This window comes from Lissotriton helveticus, chromosome 7 (genome assembly GCF_964261635.1).
Source record: "Lissotriton helveticus chromosome 7, aLisHel1.1, whole genome shotgun sequence".
Taxonomy (NCBI): domain Eukaryota; kingdom Metazoa; phylum Chordata; class Amphibia; order Caudata; family Salamandridae; genus Lissotriton; species Lissotriton helveticus.
The window spans coordinates 423,612,544-423,634,488 of NC_136068.1; the positions used below are offsets into that span (position 1 = coordinate 423,612,544).

The 21,945-nt window shown below is 49.4% G+C and overlaps 1 protein-coding gene across 3 annotated transcripts in view; it reads left to right on the forward strand.

The window, feature by feature from the left end:
* The window catches only part of RALGAPB (Ral GTPase activating protein non-catalytic subunit beta), a 2,268,266-nt gene that overhangs the window by 928,880 nt on the left and 1,317,441 nt on the right, over positions 1–21,945 (forward strand). For all 3 annotated transcript variants that reach the window (XM_078652319.1, XM_078652321.1, XM_078652322.1), the window contains one exon: positions 21,521–21,635. In XM_078652319.1, coding sequence (XP_078508445.1) covers positions 21,521–21,635 — 115 coding nt within the window. The remainder of the gene's footprint in view (positions 1–21,520; positions 21,636–21,945) is intronic.

Below are 21,945 nucleotides of genomic sequence, written 5' to 3' on the forward strand. Positions count from 1 at the left end.
TCAATGATCTTAAAAAGATCTCTAGGAGAATTGAGAGACACAGTAGCTTTAGAAAAATAAGCTCTTTTCCTCCATAATGGCTGATTTATATTCTTCTAAGCATTGCTTATGTCGCTCTTTCTCGTGAGGCTCTAGATGGACCCACCATAGCCTCTCCTGTTTTCGACATCCTTGTTTCAGCAATCTAAGTCTGTCTGAGAACCAGGGAGCCGATGGATTTTTCCTCGCTGAATAATGCCTCTTAGGAGGGGCAAGGATGTCTATTGCTCCTAGTAAGGTGAGCGAGAGCTCCAGTGCAGCCGAATTAGCGTCCGGCTGATCAGCGGGCTCCAGCTTATTCAGGAAGGGGGAGAGTGCTTCATTATTAATAAGGTTGAAATTCCTTCTCATCTCCTGCTTCCTAGGATCAGAAGTAGGGACTACTGCCGCCTGAACGTGCAGGTCAAACGGCACAGCAAAATGATCATACCAGGCCAGTGGGACGGGATGTCCAACCTTCAGTCTGGGGTCATTAGAGAAAACCCCATCCAGGGTGTGCCCTGCCAGATGGGTAGGGCCTTCCACCTGCTGAGCCAGACCGCAGCAACCCAGTGTTTCCAAAAGAACATGGGTATCCCTGCATGCCATATTCTCCAAATGAAAGTTAAAGTCCCCAAGGAGAGTGATGTTAGATCTCTCTAGGAACGGCTCTACCAATTTACTAATATCCTGACTGAAAGAGGGTCTAGGCCCCGGTTGCCTATAAAACAAAAGGCCAGAAAAACATTCTGAAGGGAGGAAGTTGATAGAAAATAGGCCTGATAGGGATCAGAAGGAGTAGAGAGGGTCTGGGTGCGACAAATGAGGGAGTCCTTGTACAAAATTTCCAACCCTCCTCCTCGACGGCCAACTCTGTCCAATCTAGACAAATCATAACCAGTGGGGATTGCATCAACCAGGTCAGGCCCAGAAGTATCGGTGGCCCAAGTTTCGGTAACAAACACCCAAGTCGGATTTCTGGCTGAGACAAAGTCTCTAATAGCGATATTATTTTTTACCATAGATCTAGCATTTATGAGAAACCCTTTCGCGACGTTCAAATTAGGGGCGGACTTAATAACAGTAGGGTCGATCAAGTTCTTCAATTTGAGCTTCTCATTGGTGTCACACCTTAGACACCCTTGATACTTTCTATCTAGGAGGGCCTCAGGGTCGCAAGTGTGATGGCAAATTTTGGCTGTTGGTCTAAGCTCTAACAGGACCTTTCTCGAGTAGCAGAACTTCCTTACTTGAGCATAAATGACAGGCGAGGCAGCATCCCTGGCCCCTGGCGCGGTCGTGGTGCCGACGGGTGCAGACGAGGTTACCTTTGGCGCGCAAACGCGGCTCAGCCCTCACTACACTTCCCCAGTTGTTTCGCACACAGTGCAGTTACGGAGTCACCACACTTGTGAAATTTCTCAGGACTTGATGCGGTTTTAGTTTTTCTATTTTTGATTGGACTGATTTATCTTTGATGTTTCTGTTTCTTCTTAACACGATTATGGGGAGTTCTTCAAAGGGCTCCCGGGTGGACACCATTCCCCAGTGTTTTTGGATGATCACACACACCAGTTGATGTGAGTCACTTTTTTCATCAGTGTAGGAGGATGGATATCCGACTATGGTTACCCCCAACTTTTTGCCTAGTGTTTAGCTGGTGTTCTACTTAGTTGGCCTGGGATCCTGCTAATCGGGGGCCCAGGCTATCTGCTCTCACTGTAAAATGGACTCCATGTACTTTAGGTACATCTCCAATTGGATATTGGGTCACCTTGTGAGCTCCTGTATAGTGTACCATAGGTACCCAGGGCATAGGTGCATCCAAGGCCTACCAGGGGCTGCAGCATGAATTATGCCACCCCTGGCTGGCCATCCAAATTGACACAACTGGCTGATCACTCAGCTGGGGCAAGGTCATGTTAATCACCCCTTGCTTAGATATAGTATTCCTATATCTAACCTTATATATAGACACATAAGCACCTATAAGTCACTCCTATGGCAGGCCTTAACAATCCTGAAGGCAGAGTGCTTGGTTTTATGTGAGATGAGGCTCTAGCATGAGCTGAGCCTGTCTGCAGCTTTCGGAACCATGTCTTTATAGCTGTTCTATGATATAGCCATACCATATACTCTTAAGTGCATTATAATCCTCGCGGTTATTGCAAACTTTGGTTTGGCTTTATCAAAACATGTTGTGTAAGGTGTCATACACTTTGGAATACTACCCCCTCAACAGTTCTGGTGACGGGGGTAGCATTCCACCCTTCTAGAGGGAGAAGACATGTTGTTCCTGTTAATCCCGGTTAAAGTTAACCAGAGCCTCAGTATCACAAAATGGATGCTGCTGCCACAGACACAAGTCTGACCTCCTGCTGCTGGGAGTCCTTCCAGCGAGGGAGGCTTGGACAATAGATTTACTGCCTTGGGAGGTGCTAGCACCACCCCAGACAGGCCTTAGTGTATTGGGGCAGGGAGGGCTGAATGAAATGACACTGCCTGGGGCACACAAGGTGCTCCATGCATACTCCGGTTGAAACCAGTTGTTGGGGCACTCCAGCCCCAGCTCTGGCACGAAACTGGACAAAGGGAAAGGGGTGTAACCACCCCCTTTCCTGGTCCCACCCATAGGAGGGACCTAGCATGTAATCCAGCCCCTTTGATTAGTATAAAGGTAGGAGCCGAGTTAAGAGACTTTAGATTTATCCTGAACTGAAGAGAAGTGTGGCTCACTGGTTAGAGGCGGCAGACCCGTAAGCAGAGAACGGCCCGGGACCAGGGTTCGATTCCCGACGCGGCAGGGTCGTGGACCAGGGTCAGCGGACTCGATAATTCTCGCCTCGGTGCCTACTCTAGTCAGAAACCACACTCGGCAACTCTGGGCATCAGCTTGCCTCATCTTCACAACGGCCCCCCCAGACCTCCGGGGATGCTTGGTCGCACCTTAGAGATACCCATCAGGGACCAACTCTCAGGGTGAGCCAGGACGGGTTCCCCAGCGGTCGAAGCGTGGAGATACTCCTCCGGGAGTCGATTCCTAGCGCTATATAAACCCACAATTAAATTAAATTAAATTAAACGTGAAACGAAACTCTGGACCTTCGACATTCTACTGCAACTAGAAGACTGAAGAATCTCCCTTGTGGTCAAGGAGTGACCACCCTGTGCAAATTGGCACCATCAAGCGATCTGCGGTTTGCTTTGTCAACGCTCCCGCCGGAGCCCTAGCACAGAGCCCGACAAGACCAGGACTTCCAGACTTCTTTGACCCCGATCCACAGCCACAGCAAAGCTGAGACCCGTGGAGGCGACGAGAGACGTGGGACCGGACATCTTGAAAAACCTGCTCATTGCTACTTGTGCAGCTTCTGAGGCACCCTCGAAGTTGTGCATTGGGGATTGAGAAGCCCCAGCCCCAGGACCTTTTGCACCGACGCACAGCTCTCCACACTCACCGAGTGCCGCGCGGGGCCTGCTAGTACTTTTGTGCTCGACGCGTCTGTCCGGTCACTTGCCCGTTGGCTAGTGGCCTTTGTGACGACGAACCTTTGAATTTGCACCGCTTGCCTGGTTGCTCCAGGCTTGCTCCTGCTTCCCTGAAAATGAGAAGCCCCCCAGACCTTGCTGGTCTGAACAGAAGCCCATCTTCGATTCCTGCGTGGGTTGCATTTGCCAAGGCCTGTTGACTCCAATCCGGAAGCCAACACAGCCGACAGCGAGATCCTTCGTGGGACAGTCCGTATCGAGCTCCTGGTCGTCGTCGACGCCTCCTGGTCCACGTGGCTGCAGAGACAAGCTTCGCATCTTCACCTGATCGCACCGGACATCGCCTGGTTCCTTCCTTGTCACTGGCTAGTGACCCCGACTCTGTCCCCTCTGCTTTCCGGGACTCTTCATCCTCGGTCTGCCCTTGGATCCAACCGGACACTTCTCTCCTGGTCGCCTGCAGCATCTTTTTACAGGTCTCCATAGGATTCAGCGACGAAACCCGACACAACTTGACAACTATGCACCCGGCTCCTATGGGTGAGGTAACGCGAGTACTCCGGTGCTCCTGTGGGTATTGACCATCCAAGTGTCCTATTTTTAAGTAGCTTTCTCCTAGTCCATCCGGAAGTGTCCTAAATCAACTAGTTTCTGACTCTTACATTCCCATTGAATCCCTATGGTAACTCGCGTGTGTGTTTAGACACTGCACACGCATCCCGTGGGCCTCCTGCTTCCTAACCTTTGGTAGTACAGCGTAGCCCCAGCGATTCCCTAGGCCTATTCTCTGTTTGTGACTAGGTTCTTATACCACTATTTTAATATATGGTTTGCAACGCCCCTAGGGCACGACTTTATTTTGTGCAACTTATTGTATGATAATTGAGTAACTTGTTATGTGCTTTGGCCTCTGACCTCATAAAGAGTTCAGAGGGGTTTTGTTAGTAATAAATACATATATATTGTATATATAACCTGTGTGGTGTTCTTTCATTTGGTATTCAAGGGGTTACATATGGTAAAACAGCTGGCTTCACATGCTCTCTGAAGTTTTAGCCTAAGACTGCTTTGTCCATGCTACCACTAGGATAGCTGGTCTATAAGGTTGACTTTACAACCATCACCGTAAGGGTTGTTTGGACTGATACAGGGTGCCCACTAGAATAGTGGACATCACATATCAGGCCAACTTCTCACAATCAGGTTCCAAGAGTACTTTTCTCTGGGCATACCATGCCCTCTTCATTACTCTTTTCAGGAGTCTATATGTGTGGTCCCTGTTTTCAATTTTTGGGCTTTAGCCTGCCCATAGGTCTACATTTGCTCGCTCTTTCATCGCTCTCATTTTCTTTGTCCCCTTTTGTCCATGGCATGTTTGCATAATGCCTCTTCTTGTGCTTAGCCCTCCCCAGAGCATGGGCCCGAGTACTTTTGTCCGTCCAGGAGTTACAACATTTTTCTTTGTGTTTTTACATGTTCCTCCCATTCTGGCTTTATTTAAAACTCTGTATACATTGTTAAACCACACTAACTGCAAAACAGCGAAATTGCAACCTGGTGTTAATTTTTTTTATTTTTTGCAGTGCTATACAGAGCGACCTCGACCCAAAGATATTAGAGCATTTACATGAGCACCAGTAACCTCTTCCCAAGAGCTGCTGGTCATTTAGGCATTTGTGTTAAATGTAACTTGAGATAGACACAGGGGGCACCGTGATTTCCAGGGCGAGGAATCGTCCAAGGCAGCTGTGCTCGACACTGTGCCCTGCTGTGCCTTCGATTACCCGACACCAGAATGTGTACAGCTGTGTGCAGCCTCTCGGCTGCAATGTACCCGGGTCCAATTAACTGTAATCTGATAAATAGAGCATTATCCGCGTGCGTTAAGAGCTCTACCACATTGCATCCACATGCAACGTAACAACCATCTTGGAACAATAAAAACATTAGAGTTGGCAGTCTAGGACTTTTGACTTGGTGTAGGGAGCTGGCTTGGTATATGGTTCTCCTCACTTACGTAAGTGTAGCACCCTGCACCAATCCAGACAACCCTTATGGTGATTTTAGTGGTCTTAGACAACCTTAGAAAGCTCTCTAAGTGGTAGCTGTCGAGAGCAGCTTTCAAGCTTAGTCCAGAAGGAGTGTAAAGCAGCTTGTTTTACCAGCACTTAATCTTATGGTATAAGTTAAGTAAAAAAGAACCACATATTATAGTTATAAAAATATGTATCTATTAACACTCACTAACACGTTGCAGTATCTCCTACCCGGAGATACAAACACAATACTTTGCCACTAGAATTCGTAAATAGCACAGAATACACAATGGTCTCTAGGGGGAGACCAAACGATATACTAAAATAGTGGAATGGGGACCATCACTTAAGTCAAGGATGGACCCAGAAGACAGAGTCCGGGACCCAAGGAACCACCCAAGGTGAGTATCTAGGAACCCCACAGAGGTTATGTGCAGAGTGGGAACACGACTGCGTACTCAATGGAAGTTTATTGGTAAGTTGCGGTTGCAATTTTAAAGAAGGACACTTCCCAGTGGACCCTGAAGAAACCCAGTGGAAGATGGACGGTTGGAGAATCACTCCACCTGTGGATACCCCAGGAACCAGGATACCTACAACAGGTAAGCCAGGTGCATAGGTGCGAAGTGACGTCGAAAACCGCCCTACACCACAATGGAGAACTTCAGGAAGATGCTACTGGCGAGGAAGGTTAAAGTGTCTGTTGGAACCCTAAGGTGGATTCAAGATGAAAGGTACCTGCAAGCAGAGGGGACGGATTCTATGAGTGACCAGGAGGCATGGAAGACAAATGCCCACCAATGTCGGGATGCAGGAGAGTTGACGGTGCACTTGGAAGTTGCAGCTGCATGGACCAGGCGACACTGAGGAAGACCGAGAGCTGTTCATGAGCTGTCCCATGTTGGATGTTGTGCCAAGGCGTCAGTGACTGGCAGGGGCACCAAGAAGCCTTGGCTGCACCAAGAGACACAATTTATTGTATTTATTTATTTAGAAGGTTTTATAGAGCGCGAACAAGATCCTTGCGGATATCAGAGCGCTTTACATATAGATGGGTTAAACGGATAAAGAAATTAAACAAATATATGCTACAAAGATAAGCAAACAAATTAAACAAATGGCAACAAGGTGAAGTAGCAACGGTATAAAGGTGGTCAACTATACAAGATAAAGGAATAAAAATTAAACAAATAGATCCTGCTAAGATGAGCAATAGGTTAAATAAATGTAAACAAGGTGAAGTAGCAGAGGTGCATATGTGGTCAACTATACATAGTTTTTGGACGAGACATAATGAGAACGAGAGAACATTAGTCTAAAGTCATGTGAATTTAGCTAAGAGGAGCGATTTTACTTCTTTTTTGAAGGATGCGGTGGATGAGATAAGTCTGATTTCTGGAGGAAGGGCATTCCAGATCCTGGGCGCCATCCCAGAGAAGGAGCGTTTATATGTCTTTTTCTTGTGGAATCTTTGGGGTTTCAAGAGAAGGTTTTCTGCGCTTCTTGTAGCTCTTGAGCCACCCCAAATTGTCATTTTCTGAGCGAGGTAGCTGGGTGAGTTGTGGTGTATAGCCTTGTGTGTCATGCATGCGATTTTCAGGTGTATTCTAGCTTCGCATGGAAGCCAGTTCAGGGATCTTAGGTCGGTGAGATGTGTGACCGTATTTTTGAGCTTGTGATAAGTCTGGCTGCAGCATTAATAGAGGCTTTTAATGGTGTGGTAGTCGATAAGGGGAGGCCACAGAGGGCAACACTTCCATAATCCACTCGAGGGATTACTAGGGCTTGGACTGCAGTTCTGAAGTCTTTTGCAGGGAGGAAATGTTTCAGCTTCCTCAATGTGTTGATTTGGAAATTAGCTCCTTTCGTAGCATTGCTGATGTGGTGATGCATATTGAGATTGCAGTCGAGGGTTATGCCTAAAGATTTCGCTGAATCCACGATAGTAGGCTGAACGTTAAGTGCAGTGAGATGGTTAAGCCACGACTGAGTGATGGGGACTTTGGAGGGAGGAGCTATTAGGAGGAATGTGCCTTTCATGTATGGAAAAGGTGCAGTGTCGGGACCAGCAAGGTCCAAGTGAATCACCACAGGCAGGTAAGTCCGAGCAGGTTCTGAGCAAGCAGGGGATCCCACGGGAATCAAAGAAGACCCTCTAGAGGACCCACATGCTGAAGCCACAGGAGTCACAAGTGGACCTTGAGCAGCTCACCAAAGGATAAAGGCCCACTGCAAAGATCTTGGTTACAGAGGATGTTTCTTTAAGACAGAAGATCTCTGGAGTAGAGTGTCAACAAGCCTTGGAAATGGCAAGTCGACACAGTACACAGGGGCACTGCTCCAGCGGTTCCGACAAGGGATACTGGCCTCCAACTTGCTAGGAAGACAGTGTCGTCCTCGAGGACTGAACCTTTCGGAGTCCATAGGAGCTCAGGAACAGCAGTCCGTTCAGCTTCGTTGTGGTGCTTGCAGATGCAGGGAAGTGACTCCTTCATTCCAAGGGAGATTCTCAGGTGTCTTGGATGTCCACAGGCCTTGTGAAGAACCTGATGGAGCACAGGCACAGACGTTACAGCAGACTTGAAGGACGACGAGACCAGGAGCAGCAGGAGTCTTCCCAAAAGCGATGTCCAGAGTGCCCAGATGGTCGAAGTTGAAGTGGTGTTAAGATGTAATCTTGTCCCAAGGCGAATCTAAGAAACCCCCCACCGGTAAGCCCTTAAGTACCATAAGGAAAGGGTCGTAAAGATTCAGGGCTCCCTCCCAGTGGAGGGGCTAGACAGTGAGTAGGATACTCCCATGTCCTTTGTCCCATTTTGCACCAGAACAGGAGCCAACAGCTCCTTGCACAGGTTTGAACTGGAGTATGCAAGAAGGGCACCAAATGTGCCTTTCAAGCAGTCTTCGTGGCACTGGCAAGTGCCCCCACCCTGTCCCAATACACGAGGTACTGTCTGGGAGGTCAGTCAGTCAATCAGCTTTATTTCGATGATAAAAAATATCATAAAAGCATTACATAAAAACAACAAAGTAAAACCATGTTACTTAAAATCCAATAACTATCAGATAAGAATAATGCACTTTCCAATAAATTATATAAGAAGGTCCAGTACATGACCGCAATTAAACAATAAATTTTAACCTTTTACATCTGATTGACCAAGCCCAGCCTAGGTATTTGGCCATACCACAAACATACAGTGGCCGGGTGTCCGACCTTATAATTCGCAATGCGACAGTGTGGTGTCTGGTACCCAGCTCCCTGCATACGGGTGTTAGCCACAAAGACCTAGGAGATTTGTAGGCTTTGGCATTCAAATTAAAAGTGGGCCACAGACTCCACTCTAAGAGTACAAAATATGCAAAAGGGAGAAGATTGTGCAGGAATGTTCCAGCGGGCAGTCAATTCTCTCAGAGGAAGTAGACCCACCCTGAATTTAAAATACAACGCTCGGTCGAGGGATTTGGAGATCAAGTCCATTTAGGGTTCGCATAGAGGGACATCCTTGATCATTATGAACTCAGTGGATGTCCTGCTTAGCTTGGGATTTGAGTTTAGTTTGTTAGCTACCCACTGCCAGTACATGGATTTGAGAACTTGTTTAGGAGGAGCACTCCTGGATACCCAAGCGTCTCCAAGACCCAAATTGTCAAGCAGTGTTTTAACATTGGTAAGCCACCCAATTTTTGACCAGCCGGGCGTTGACAATATTTCCATTAACCCCTCCGCATAACTAGCGAGTTCGGGAGTTCTCCATAAACGTGCCCACAATAAAAGTGGGCGCAGTTTGGCCTGGTCGCCTATTGGGCGACAACCCATATCCAACAACAATGGAAGCGTAGGGATGCTGTGGGGAAGGCACATTAGGTCCTTTAAAAATTTATTTTCGGGTTTTAAAAGATGGTCAGTAGTACCTAGTCCCCAGAGTTCACCCCCATAGAGTGCTGCACTAACTCCCCTTGCTTTATAAATGTCTAGGACTGGGGCAATAGGCCTAGATGAGGTTGAGCGTTGCTCTTTGATCAGTGTCCCTACAACCCTTTTGTGACCCAGCAACATTTTTTGGAGGTGAGGGCCCCACTGCATTGAATCGGATAGGCGGATGCCCAGATAATCAAATTCCTTGACCCTTTCCAGGGGCACAAGGTTTAAAGAAGGAGGGCGACCAAGCATCCTGGGGGGGTTCAGTACTAAATACTTAGGTTTATCAGTATTGATCTTGAGGCCCCTGCTATTACAAAAAGATTGAAAATTGTCCAGGAGGCTCTGTAAGCCCATCGGGGACTTCGAGATAAGCAGGGTGTCGTCAGTGAATAGGAGCGTGAGTATTTTCTTTCCAGCCAAAGAGGGGGCGTCAGATGGCTGAGTTAAAAGATGCTCCACCACCCCGTTTACATAAAATGAGAACAGGGTGGGGGCAAGGACGCACCCCTGACGGACGCCCCTATCCACTGGAATTTTAGCCGTCTTCTGACCCTGGATGCCCCACCTCACCTGCGCATAGTTCCCATCATGCAACTTTACCAACAGGGACAAAATGTATGCAGGAATCCCCAGGTCAAGAAGTACCCCCCACAAGCGGTCCCGAGGCACCAGGTCAAAGGCAGTCTTTAGATCGATAAAAGCGAGGTAAAGACTGCCTTTGCCAAGTACTACCACCTCCCAATAAATGAGCATCAGTCTAAAAACCTGTTCGATAGTCCCTGTGCCAGACCTAAAACCTGCTTGAAATTCTGAGAGAATTTTGTTCTCGACCTCCCACTGGAGGACTCTCTCCAGAACAACCTTTCCGGCTACCTTCTGTGTGGAGTCCATAAGACTAATAGGGCGATAATTCGCTGGGTCGTCCCGACAGCCCTTTTTAAAAATCTCAGCCCCCTTCCACGAGACTGGAATCGCCTCACCATGCATGATGGCATTGAGTAAAGTTGATATGAGCCTACCCCAAACTTTTGGGTGCCGACGAAGTAGGTCCCCCGGTAGCCCGTCAGGGCCTGCTGCTTTATTTGGCACTAGGGAATTGATCACAGCTTCCACCTCTTTCGATGTGAAGAGTAACTCATCGCTTGCCTCTGAAAGGCCCAAAGCAGGAGCTATAATCGGCCCCAACCCCTCCGCAGGGTGGGTAGAATAAAAAGACGAAAAGTGATCATACCACGCTTGCCCTGTGATATTACATGTGATAAGGGTACAATCTGGCCTGTTCCTGGTCCTTACCAGGTTCCAGAAACCTCCAGCATCCCTCCTTACACTGGCAACCTTTAAGTCGCACCAAAACTGATCGTCCCAATCCCTCCTAGCTTCCCTGATGGTAAGCCTGTAGTTCTTCCTGGCGGTCCGAATCAACGCGAGATCTTTTAGCTTAACAGCCTTCACCAAGGCTGTTTTTGATATCCGGCACTTTTTGGTAAACCACCCCTGATTATCTTATCATATGCCGACGACACCCAGATAATGGTTTCCCTATCCCACTCTGTGGAGTCCACGGCCCTCAACTTCAAAAACTGCATGGAAGCCGTGGCAGGCTGGATGTCTACGAACTTCCTCAAGCTTAACGGTGAAAAGACCGAGATCCTCATCTTTAGTGGCAAACAAGATCTCTGGTCCTCGGACTGGTGGCCACCCTCCCTCGGATCCTGCCCCCTGCCGTCCTTAGCTGCCAGAAATCTGGGGATTACCTTTGACACCACTCTGGCATTTGACAAACAAGTTGGCAAAACCGTGCCAACTTGCTGTGGGGTCCTGAGGGTCCTCAGGAAGCTAGTTCAGTATCTCTCCCTCGATGCCCGGAAACAGGTGGTTATGGCTCTCATCTCACCCCACCTGGACTATTGCAATGTCCTCTATCTTGGTATCTGCAATAAATTCGTCCACCGCCTACAGACGATTCAGAACGCTGCAGCCAGGTTTGTGGTAAATGCCCCTAGACGTGTTTCCGTCACAGAAATCAGAAAAAACCTCCACTGGCTACCTGTCCAGGCTAGGATTAACTTCAAAGTCCTGGTACTGACCTATCAGGCCCTTCATGGCTTGGGAGCCGAGGACATTGGGTCTCTCGTGTCCTTTTACACCCCGGGCAGAGCCTTGAGATCTGCTCATAAAAATCTTCTCGCAACACCCCGGATCGCCAAGGCCAGATGGGGCGGGAGGGCTTTTTTCTCCCTCGCTCCCAAGCTATAGAACTCGCTTCCAACCAACCTTAAAACCCAGCCATCTCTTGCCCTGTTCCGAAAAAATCTCAAAACCTAGCTTTTCACCCTATCATATCCTTAAGTGCAGCATCCTGATACTTCCGACCACTCAGTTGTTTTCCTCCATCTTCTGCGCCTTGATGCATCCGGGTTAAGTTGCGCTCTTACAAATTGATCATTCATTCATTCATTCATTATGTTTCGGTTTCTGATCCACCCTTGCATGAAGGTCCCTACATGGTTTTGTAAGTAGGCTTCCCAGGGCTTCAGTGGTGTTACAAAAAAGGCCGAGAACCTCAGGCGGGGCTAAAGTGGAGGTGTCCAGCCTGGATATTGCCTCTTCAATCAAGGCCCCTAAATTTTGCACCAGCCCATCGTCAAGGACAACCGTGCACCATTTAAGGCGCCTTGCCCCGTTCGATAAATGAACATCTGACGTTATTCTAGCTTGTAATTGGGGAACATCGTGTGGGGATGGCCACATAGACTTTAGGCTTAAGGATAACGGATTATGATCGCTGTCCGCGGTTGGCAGTATCTCCATGTCTCTCAAATAACTCCAGAGCTTTAGGTCAAGTAAAATGTAGTCTATCCGTGAGGAATGGTCTACCCTGTTAAATGTGTGGGCACCTGAAGGGTCTGAAGATGTTCTACCATTCACTGCCCTCAAACCAAATTCTAGAGTCAGGATGTTAAGCTGGATGGACCGTTGGGACCATCTCTTAATAGGCGGAATGGTAAGGGCTGGGATGCCCCTTCTACCAACCTCATCGCTAATGCCCAAAATCTCTTCATCCGCCAGGGGTTCGAAAGTACAATTCAAATCCCCTGCGACCAAGACATTTGCGTTCTTGCTACATGTACTGAACTCTTCTCCAAGAATAGAAATAATTGGAGATTCAGAGCCGCCATTAGTGCCTCTGGCGTAGATATTAAATATCTCAATAGTAAGCCCTCTGTGCGGACCCCTCACTGACAATCTTAAAATGTCAGGAGATTTGGAAGCAAGTTGTCTAGTATGGCAGCCAAAGGAGATATCGATCCAAATTAAGAGACCTCCTGAAGGGCGACCTCTCCGGGTTTGGGAGGAAATAGCTGGTACAAAAAACGTAGAGTAGCCAACCTTGTGACAGGGTTCCACACTCCAAGTCTCCTGGAAAATACAAATCCCATAGGACTCGATCAATAGGTTCCAATCAGGAACATCTAATTTCCTGGAGATGCCCGCTATATTCCAGCTCAGGATCTTTAAATCATTACTCAAGTTTGCCACCTCTGGGGTATGCAGTGTAACCGCCAAACTACACCCAGCATCAGTCTCCACTGAGGAAATCACCTGCTCCCCCGACCCACTGATATTCTCTCGAGCTGGGGGGCCAGAACAAAATTTGTTGTAAGCTCTACCATCAGGGTCCACGGATGCCGTCCTACACCCAGACAAACCCCCATTCTTTGTAGGGGACTCAGCAACCTTAACAAAAGGATAGGGATTGTGTCACCAGCCATAATCCGACCTAAAAGCTGCTCTACCGACCAGGGGCATGTAATGCTGGTGGGAGTCATAATTGGCATCCAATTAAAGCCAATTATTCATCCAGCCCCTGAAATGCTGACTAACTGTAGGTTGGGGGGCCGGGACAGTTTGAAAGTGGCTAAGTTCAAATGTGCCAATCCCTTTGTTCCCTATAGTGGGCAGGAGGTTACAGATATATCTGGCCACCCTAGGGTCCCTGAAGTTAACCAGGATGCAGTCCCCTGGCAGATCTTTGGTCCTATTCCCAACCCAACCAACTCTTCTGACATGGAGAACCTGGCCATCAAATGAGTTGGGCAAAGGTCTATTTTCAGATAGCCAGAACATCGTTTTATTCTTAAGCTCATTATACGATTCCTGATTGCCTGGTTTACGGAGAGGTATCCCTGTAAGCACAACTACGTATGGCTGGCATTCAGGAGGTAGGTTGATGGTGGGAAGGTCAGTATCATTTTTGGCTACAGTAGCTTTTTCGTTTAGATCCAAATGGTTACCCTTCTGTCCCTCGCTGCGTCCCATGGTGGTTTTAATGGCCTTGCTCTGGGCGGTCAAGCTAGCAGGACGTCCCTTGGATCCCTTGTCCACACTGGGCTTCTTGCCAGCTTGGACATTGGATACAATGGATCCATCTTGAATAGTTAGGTTTTCACACACGATGGGTCTCGATGCATCCTCTATTGTTAATTGCACCTTTGGAACCGGAGATGTTAAATCCATCTGTATGGCATTTGTCGTTTCAGGTCCCCCCCTAATTTTAGTGTGTAATTTAATTAGGGATTTGAGAGAGAAAAAGTTATCGAGAGTGGCCTGCTCGAACCGATCGAGCCTCTCGGTCAAAACCTTCACCCTCTCAAGGACCGGGAGAATAAGTGACTTCAGCAGTTTCTCGATTTGGGCCAAGGAGAGGGGGTTATCAGAATTAGTTGATGTAGTGGGGGGCGTCCTGCTCCCCACTCTTTGGCTTACTCTGGGTACTTGACGCCTGAGCTCTGGATAGAGAGATCCCATGAGGAGCAGAGTTGGAAACGGTGGTTTGGTGATTCCCAACCTCCCCTCCTCCTACTAATTTGTCGCGTGCCTTAGGGTGCTTGCTCATGAACTTCTTAGAGGGATTTAGGTAGTAAGCCCTTGAGTGGAATGTGGCTCTTTTCCGCTTGGTGGACACAATTCTGGGTCTGCTATAGGGCGCAACCTCTGGCTGCACCGGGATATCTTCTGGGTAAATGGGAGTACTGTCAATGACTTGTTCCCCGGTTAACGCGCTCAAATCGACCCCCGGTGAGGGCTGAGTGGACGGGTATATGCTACAGTTTAGGGCGTTGAGCCTGTCGAGCCTAGCTCTAATGGCTCCTGTTACTGCCAGGTCTGGGACAGGAAAGCCTTCAACAAGCAGGTCATCGGCTGGCTGTGCGGGAGATACTACCAGACCAGTGGGACCTAAGGAAGAGCGCTTTTGATTACATAGTTCTTTGGAAAAACGACGTTCAGTATTAGCAATCTCCTTATCAATAGCAAAGACTGCTCTGGTGATAAACTGATGCATCGTACCAATGACAGAACCTCCCCCGGCCCCCTTTCCCTTACCAGATCGAGTTTCATTGGCATCCGCGTTTGTACAAGACGTGATGCAGACACGGCCAACAACTAAATTGCTAAGATTTTCGTGCAAACAAAACTCTACCTATGCACGAAACGGAACAAGTCAAGGGGGTGGCCCAGCTCAGCCCCCACCTGCCCCGGACGGCCTAAGACGGTCCCGCCCTTGTCCCCGGCTTCTCCCGGGACGCTCCCGCGCAGCGGTGACCCGGAACTAATAAGTAGAGCACACTCTGTCCAGGGGGCGGGGCGGGCCAGGGAACGCGAACCAGGTGTAGCAGGTAAAGCAGGGGTTCCTGGGATATGGAGTCCCTGCAGCGTTCGACACTGGCCTCCTTAAGCCCACCTCAGCCTCGATACAGGAAGGAGAGCAACAACAGCTCTCTTGTGTCCAGCACCTCCCCAAGTTCACCCGCGAAGCGGCTCCCGCGCAGCGGGTGCGGCAAGACGTGGGCTTTCTCCTCCTTGTCCTCTCCAGTCAGCGAAACAGTGGCGGTGCTCCCTTCCAAATGCAAACAGATCAAGTGGTCCCAATAGAAGCTCGGGAAAGGGGAGTTTTAAAGGCACACTCTGTCCAGGGGGCGGGGCGGGCCAGGGAACGCGAACCAGGTGTAGCAGGTAAAGCAGGGGTTCCTGGGATATGGTGTCCCTGCAGCGTTCGACACTGGCCTCCTTAAGCCCACCTCAGCCTCGATACAGGAAGGAGAGCAACAACAGCTCTCTTGTGTCCAGCACCTCCCCAAGTTCACCCGCGAAGCGGCTCCCGCGCAGCGGGTGCGGCAAGACGTGGGCTTTCTCCTCCTTGTCCTCTCCAGTCAGCGAAACAGTGGCGGTGCTCCCTTCCAAATGCAAACAGATCAAGTGGTCCCAATAGAAGCTCGGGAAAGGGGAGTTTTAAAGGCACACTCTGTCCAGGGGGCGGGGCGGGCCAGGGAACGCGAACCAGGTGTAGCAGGTAAAGCAGGGGTTCCTGGGATATGGAGTCCCTGCAGCGTTCGACACTGGCCTCCTTAAGCCCACCTCAGCCTCGATACAGGAAGGAGAGCAACAACAGCTCTCTTGTGTCCAGCACCTCCCCAAGTTCACCCGCGAAGCGGCACCCGCGCAGCGGGTGCGGCAAGACGTGGTCTTTCTCCTCCTTGTCCTCTCCAGTCAGCGAAACAGTGGCGGGGCTCCCTTCCAAATGCAAACAGATCAAGTGGTCCCCACTGTCTGGGAGGTGGTCACACCTCCCTGTGACAGGATTCCTATTGTCCTGCCTTCCCCTGCTCGAGCCTGGCTCAGCAGCAGGAGGGCAGAATTGTGTCTCTGGTAGGCAGCAGCCATAGTTTGCTGTCCGGGTCTAGGAAACTGGTACCGGGAGCACTGACCGTCCTTACTCCTTGAGAAGCGGTCGCTCCCCACGCTCCCTTGCCTGGGTATCGTAGTGCTTTGCCCGCATTGCTTGAATAGAATTGGTGCCTGCTTTAGCTCACTGCTGCCAAGCATTATTTTGCCCATTGCTCGCATTTTAATCTGCAAGTTTGCCCATTGCTCGCTTTTGAATCTGTGCATGTTTATACCTTGCTCGCATTTTAATCTGTTGATTATCGGAGCGCTCGCATTGCTCTATTTAATTTAATATTTACTGCCTGATTGTGCCGGTGCCACTGCCCATAGCGACACTCTACTTTGTGCCCCAATCTCGTCCTGTTTCGGTTTTGCCTTCGCTGCCATTTTTGTTGTTGTGCCTCGTAGCCAGCCTCTCCACCCCGCTCCCCAGCTGCTCCTCCCTCCCACTGATTGATAAGGCTCGTCCCGCAGGCAGAAGCGCTGTGACCGTCCTTACTCCTTGAGAAGCGGTCGCTCCCCACGCTCCCTGGCCTGGGTATCGTAGTGCTTTGCCCGCATTGCTTGAATAGAATTGGTGCCTGCTTTAGCTCACTGCTGCCAAGCATTATTTTGCCCATTGCTCGCATTTTAATCTGCAAGTTTGCCCATTGCTCGCTTTTGAATCTGTGCATGTTTATACCTTGCTCGCATTTTAATCTGTTTATTATCGGAGCGCTCGCATTGCTCTATTTAATTTAATAATTACTGCCTGATTGTGCCGGTGCCACTGCCTAAGCGACACTCTACTTTGCGCCCCAATCTCGTCCTGTTTCGGTTTTGCCTTCGCTGCCATTTTTGTTGTTGTGCCTCGTAGCCAGCCTCTCCACCCCGCTCCCGCCTCCCAGCTGCTCCTCCCTCGCTCCCCCCCCCCTCCACTATCCACTTATGTCAGTACAGCCTACGCGCAGCGGACGCGCCCCATGCGCGCCAAAGGTAAGCCCGTCTGCGCCTGGACCGCGCCCAGCGCCAAACCCCCTGGCCCCCGCAACATCCACTCCACCCGCATAACGTACGACGCCGCAACCCTCTCAGCCCTTAACCCCTGCCGACCACCAAACTGCTACCAAGCCGTCCCAGGACACACCCATGGACCCTTCACCTGCCTCTCCTGCAAGTTCGACTGCATCAAGACCCACACCAAATCCACAAACTCCAAACAGAGCTCCGACACTAACCACCTGAGATGCATCCTGCTCAACACCCGCTCGGTCCACAGACACGCCATTGAACTCTGGAACCTACTCGACACCACCTCGCCGGACGTCGCCTTTCTTACAGAAACCTGGATGAACGCCTCATCAACACCCGACATCGCCATAGCCATCCCGGACGGCTACAAGATCATCCGAAAGGACCGCATCAAGCAAACAGGAGGAGGCATCGCCATTGTTCATAAGAACACCATCCGCATCACGACCAGTTCTAACGACACACTCGCAGCTACCGAACACCTTCACTTCCAGATTCACATCGACCCCAAGACCACTCTCAGAGGCACCCTCATCTACAGGCCACCAGGACCCGGCACACAATTCAGCGAAGACATCACTGACTTCATCAGCCCACACGCCCTCCCCTCCGAGGACTACATTCTACTGGGAGACCTCAACTTCCACCTGGAAAAGAACAACGACAGCAACACCACCACCCTTCTGGACAACCTCGCCAATCTCGGACTCAAACAACTTGTTGACACCCCCACACACTATGCCGGGCACACGCTCGACCCAATCTTAACCTCCAGCAAGCACATCTCCTTCAATCACACCACAGCTCTCCATTGGACAGACCACAGCTGCGTTCACTTCAACTACAAAAAGACTACGACCCACAACCACCCACAACCAATCCCCCGCAGAAACTGGAACAAAATTACCACGGACCAACTCTTCACATCGCTTCACCAAAACCCTCCAGCAAAATCATCGGACCCAAACCTTGCAGCCACCAACCTCACACATTGGATCACCCACAGCGCCGACGAATTAGCACCCTTGAAAAAACATCAAATCAAGCAAAGTAGCAAAAAAGCCCCCTGGTTCAACGATGACCTTAAGAAATCCAAAAAGTTCTGTCGCACCCTCGAGAAAGCATGGAGAAAAAACCCAACCACTGACAACATGGCCACCTTCAAGAACGCCACCCGCAAACACCACCAACTGATCCGATCCACCAAGAAATCAGCATTCAAGGATCGACTCGACAACAACGCCCACAACAGCAAGGAACTATTCAACATCGTCAAAGAATTTACCAACCCCACCGCCGGCACCAACGCCATCACCCCCTCCCAAGACCTCTGTGACTCCCTAGCCTCATTCTTCCACAACAAAATCGCTGACATACATAACAGCTTTGAAAACCAGTCCGAAGACCAGTCCATCCCACCCACCTCCGAACTAAAACCCCCCTCCAACAACCTTTACGCCTGGAACCCAATCACCACTGAAGACACCATCCGCCTGATGAACTCCATCCACTCAGGATCGCCAACCGACCCATGTCCCCACCACATTTTCAACAAAGTAGACTCCATTATCGCACCCCATCTCCGAGACGTCATCAACTGCTCCCTCAACTCCGCTACCTTCCCGGAAAGCTGGAAACATGCCCAACTCCGCGCCCTTCTGAAGAAACCCACAGCAGACCCCACTGAACTTAAGAACTACCGCCCCATCTCTCTCCTCCCATTCCCTGCCAAAGTCATTGAGAAAGCTGTCAACAGTCAGCTCGCCGCCTTCCTCGAATCCAACAAATCCCTCGACCCTTCACAGTCCGGCTTCCGAGCCAAACACAGCACCGAGACCGCCCTCATCACAGCAACAGACGACATTCGAACTCTACTGGACAACGGAGAAACAGCTGCCCTCATCCTACTTGACCTCTCCGCAGCTTTCGACACAGTCTGTCATAGCACCCTTATACAACACCTCAGCAACGTCGGAATACAAGGAAAAGCATTGGACTGGATCACCGGAAGAACCCAGAGAGTCCGCCTCCCCCCTTTTAAATCAGAGGCCACCGAAGTCATCTGCGGCGTACCAAAAGGATCATCACTCAGTCCCACCCTCTTCAACGTATACATGAGTCCCCTCGCATCCATCGCGCGCCAACACAACCTCAACATCATCTCCTACGCCGACGACACCCAGCTGATCCTCTCATCTCACCAAAGACCCAAACACTGCCAAAACCAACCTACACGTAGGTATGAAAGAAGTAGCCGAGTGGATGAAGAACAGCCGTTTAAAACTGAACTCGGACAAAACGGAAGTCCTCATCTTAGGTTCATCCCCCTCCAGCTGGGACGACTCATGGTGGCCACCGGCCCTGGGAAACGCACCCATACCTACGGACCACGCACGAAACCTGGGCTTCATCCTGGACTCCTCCCTCTCGATGACCAGACAAGTCAACGCCGTCTCATCATCATGCTTCAACATCCTACGTATGCTCAAAAAAATCTTCCGTTGGCTCCCCACCGAAACAAGAAAGACGGTCACCCACGCACTGGTCACAAGCCGACTGGACTACGGAAACACCATTTACGCCGGAACCACAGCCAAACTACAGAAAAAACTCCAACGCATCCAAAACGCCTCAGCCAGACTCATACTAGACATCCCCCGCCAAGCTCACATTTCCGGTCACCTGAAAGACCTCCACTGGCTCCCTGTCAACAAGAGAATAACGTTCCGTCTCCTCACCCACGCACACAAAGCCCTCTACGACCTAGGACCCGAATGCCTCAACACGCGCCTGTCCTTTTACACCCCCACCCGCCAACTACGATCGTCCAATCAAGCCCTCGCCGCAATTCCACGCATCCATAGATCCACCATGGGGGGAAGATCCTTCTCCTACTTAGCTGCCAAAACCTGGAATTCTCTCCCCACCCACCTCCGCCTTACACGGAACCACCTCTCCTTCAGACAACAACTAAAAACTTGGATATTCGATAAATAAAGTACCCCCCTCCCTCAAGCGCCTTGAGACCCTCTGGGTGAGTAGTGCGCTATACAAATGTTAAACTTGAACTTGAGGGCCTCCCGGAGGAGCTTTACAGTGCTTGGAATCATTAACGTGTTTGATACCAAGCATGACAGTGTACTGTACAGCCAGTTTGGAGATGGTCATTGCGTAATGATGCATGGCCACTCTATGTATCGTAATGGCTGATGCAACCCAGGGGAATGGACTCTGTGGATTGTAGGTGTGTCCTGCTCATGCAGGGGCACTCTCACACTTAGAATCGAGCACCTATCCTTCAGGATTGAAAGGCCTGCCTTAGGGGTTACTTATAGGTTTTAAGTGCAGTAACCTCAGATATAAGGAAACATATCTGTTGTAAGTGGTGCTAGCACCATCTTACACAGGCTGCAATGGCAGGCCCGTAGTAACAATTTGAGTGGTCTCTCATGGGTGGCATAATACATGCTTCAGCCCATGGGAGACCCCTTGTGTACCTATTCCTTTGGTACCTTAGTACCACATACTAGGGACGTAAAGAAGTACACCAGTAGCCAATTTAGAGTGAACCCAAGTACTCACCATGTCCAGTTTAGGGAAGAAGCACAGAGACTGGGGTCCTGGTTAGCAGGATCCCAGTCAGACTAGTCAGAAAACACACTGACACCAGGCAAAAAGTGGGGGTAACAATGCTAGTGGGGTTCTACCTTCCTACACTTGGCCAATTCTGGCGCAATTTGAAAAGTATCGGCCTAGCAATTAGTGTCAGTGACAAAGCATTGTCCAAGTTAGTTGGGTTTGACAAATCTTATTTGGATGCCCAAGTAAACATTCTTTAGTCTGTCTCTAGCTTTTACATGAATTGAACAGAAGGTCTGTTTCTTAATGTTGACTTCTAGAAGCAGGTCTTCTTGTAGACGGACCCAGTTGAGATTGAAATGTATCCTTTGAGAAGCAGAGACCAGTGTGTGGTGTGAACAGTGGTTGGTAAGGTCCTTTTATCAATCTAGCCAGCAAGTATTACATTGCTCAACAAGATGTTTTTGAAGAACTCAGATTTAAACATTTTATCTAGATTCCACTCGATGTACATGTTCAGTCAAATCTTTTACCTTGTTGTTTCACCTGCTCTTGATTGACATTGGTTTCTGATGCTAATTTAAGAGTTAGAAACGTATACTTTGGCTCAGCTTCCTTTTAAAAGAATATTTACACTTAACAGGTCAGTATGAGGGTAAATTAACATTTCATCATTTTTAAAAATACACATATTTAACTCTGCAAAAGTTATTAGTTTTGTTTCTTTTAATTTCAGGGAACTCTCGAAGTTTAAAACTTACGTTAATCCTACTGAACTGAGAAGATCTTCCATACACATTTTGCTGTCCTTGTTGCCGTTGCCTCATCATTTTGGAACTGTGAAATCCGAGGTAAGTTACACATATGCCGCCATATGCATTAAGCTTATCTTTGTAGGGGCTCAGAGACCATGTTGAAAAGTGTTGACCTTCATGTGAGGCTCAGTCTGAACAGGTCCCCCCCTCCCACCCCCATCTGTATGCTACTTTCAGTCACCTCACAGAAGACCCCTCTCTTTGGTAGCATCATCTTCTTTAGGTCCTGGAACATGGCCACTCACGGCCCTGCAAAGGTTATTTTACTCTTCTGTCCTGCAGCCCCCATAATTCTCTCTTTCACCCGGAACCGGTGAATCCTCTACAGGATGGAAATTGATTGTTC